This window comes from Austrofundulus limnaeus, unplaced genomic scaffold (assembly GCF_001266775.1).
Source record: "Austrofundulus limnaeus strain Quisiro unplaced genomic scaffold, Austrofundulus_limnaeus-1.0 Scaffold377, whole genome shotgun sequence".
Lineage (NCBI taxonomy): Eukaryota > Metazoa > Chordata > Actinopteri > Cyprinodontiformes > Rivulidae > Austrofundulus > Austrofundulus limnaeus.
In genome coordinates this window covers 81257-83194 of record NW_013952779.1, presented here as the reverse complement: position 1 = coordinate 83194, position 1938 = coordinate 81257, and the positions used below count along the sequence as shown (strand labels likewise).

At 38.7% G+C, this 1938-nt stretch overlaps 1 protein-coding gene across 1 annotated transcript in view; it reads left to right on the top strand.

Annotated features, from left to right (window-relative positions):
• The window catches only part of sos2 (son of sevenless homolog 2 (Drosophila)), a 67375-nt gene that overhangs the window by 45220 nt on the left and 20217 nt on the right, over positions 1-1938 (top strand). The window contains exons 9-11 of the mRNA XM_014023573.1: positions 341-462; positions 600-1255; positions 1352-1433. Coding sequence (XP_013879027.1) covers positions 341-462; positions 600-1255; positions 1352-1433 — 860 coding nt within the window. The remainder of the gene's footprint in view (positions 1-340; positions 463-599; positions 1256-1351; positions 1434-1938) is intronic.

Sequence of the window (1938 nt, the reverse complement as noted above, 5' to 3'; positions counted from 1 at the left end):
TATATATATATACCTGTAAACTTAATATATATATTTGTACTTGGTTATTCAAAATAGGTCCTCAAAACTGACTGAAAAGTGAAAAAATTGAATCAGGAAAAGTCTGGATTTTTTTTTAGAAAATTGCAAATGCAGTTTTGAAACGAAGTAAATCTTAAATATGTCACACATTTTTTATTTGATTTAGGGGCTCATTGTAAGATTGTCTTTTAATAAGTAACAACTTAAAAAAGAAAACTTTTTTACTTGGTTCCTTGAGTGTTTTCTTACCATCTGTAAAGTTATCTAATATGAAGCATCTTTTTTTCTTTCTTTTTTTTTTTTTTTTGCACTTTTGCAGCAACTTCAAGAGCGCAGTGCTGACCAAGATGACAGAGAATGTCTGAAACAGGCCCTCACAGCCTTGCTCAACCTTCAGAGTAGCATGGARCGCATCCTGGCTAAATACCATATTCGGCGCAGGTACAACTACAGTATAGCTGGAAATCTTGTGCTGTTTTCTGTTTGTTAAACAAAAGTTTATAGGATTTATGTGGTTTGATGTTCAGTTTATATTTTAGGCTTTGCTGTTTCTGATGAACTTTACTCTTCCCTTACAGTGAGCCCATATACCGCCTGTACAACCGGCAGGTGCGTAGCAAACAACAAGCCATCAAGCGCATGACGGAGATCCAGAAAAGTATTGACGGTTGGGAAGGGAAAGACATTGGTCAGTGCTGCAGTGAGTTAATTCATGAGGGGCCCCTTTTTCGAGCAGGTGCCAAACATGAGAGACACATCTTCCTGTTTGATGGCCTTATGATCAGCTGTAAGGCCAATCAAAGTTCACGGCTCCCAGGGTCCGGTAGCAGTGCAGAGTATCGCCTCAAGGAGAAGTTTGTGCTGAGAAAGATCCGTGTCTTGGACCGTGTGGACACGGTAGATCTGCAGAATGCTTTTGAACTAATAGGCAAAGATGAAAGCAGCTCAATTTTTTGTGCACGGACATCGGATGACAAAGCTCTTTGGATGGCAGCACTGGTGACTCTTCAGTACCGTTCTACTTTGGATCGWATGTTGGACACAGTACTGCAGACTGAAGAACAGGAACATCCTTTGAGATTGCCCTCCCCAGAGTTTTACCAGTTTGCTGAGCAAGACTCTGGWGAAAATATAGTGTTTGAAGACAAAGTGCAGAGCAAAACTGGTATTCCTATCATTAAGGCTGGCACAGTGGTCAAACTCATAGAGAGGCTCACCTACCATATGTATGCTGGTAAGTAGTACGAGTAGTCACACTAGTACAAAGATAATTGTAGTCTGTTTTTATTTAGGAGTCTACTGCATAATAATTTCTTTCTTTGTTTTGTAGATCCTAACTTTGTGCGCACATTTCTTACCACTTACCGATCGTTCTGTACACCCCAGGAGCTTCTCACCTTGCTTATAGACAGGTACGGTTCACGAGAGCAGCTACTGAATACATTTTGCTACAATTATTTCATGTGTCGCTTTTTAGATTGTGTAGATGTAGATTATTGTTGCCATCATGGTCTAATATCAGATTCTGACGATTTGAGCAAAAATATCACGTATTGGAACAAGAATTTAAAAATTCATGAATAATTTTCTTTTAAAAACAAAAATTGAATTGGAACATTTTTATTTCTGAATAGTTCTACAACTTGGTTAGCTACAAGAAATTAGCTAGATAATAAATAAATACTGTGTGTGGGACATACGGTATAGTGTGTAGTCTGAGAGGATGTGTGAGTGTGTTGGCAGTGTGCAGGTGTGGGGGTAAACTGGTTCGTGTCCAGGAGCAATGGGGAACAGTCTTTCACTGTGACGTGAAGCTTTGGTTTTCACTAGCTGCATTTCCATTGACCATGAAAATGTGCAAATTAGAATTTCGAAAATAAATTTGCTCAATGGAAATGCGTCAATTTCGAAAATAAA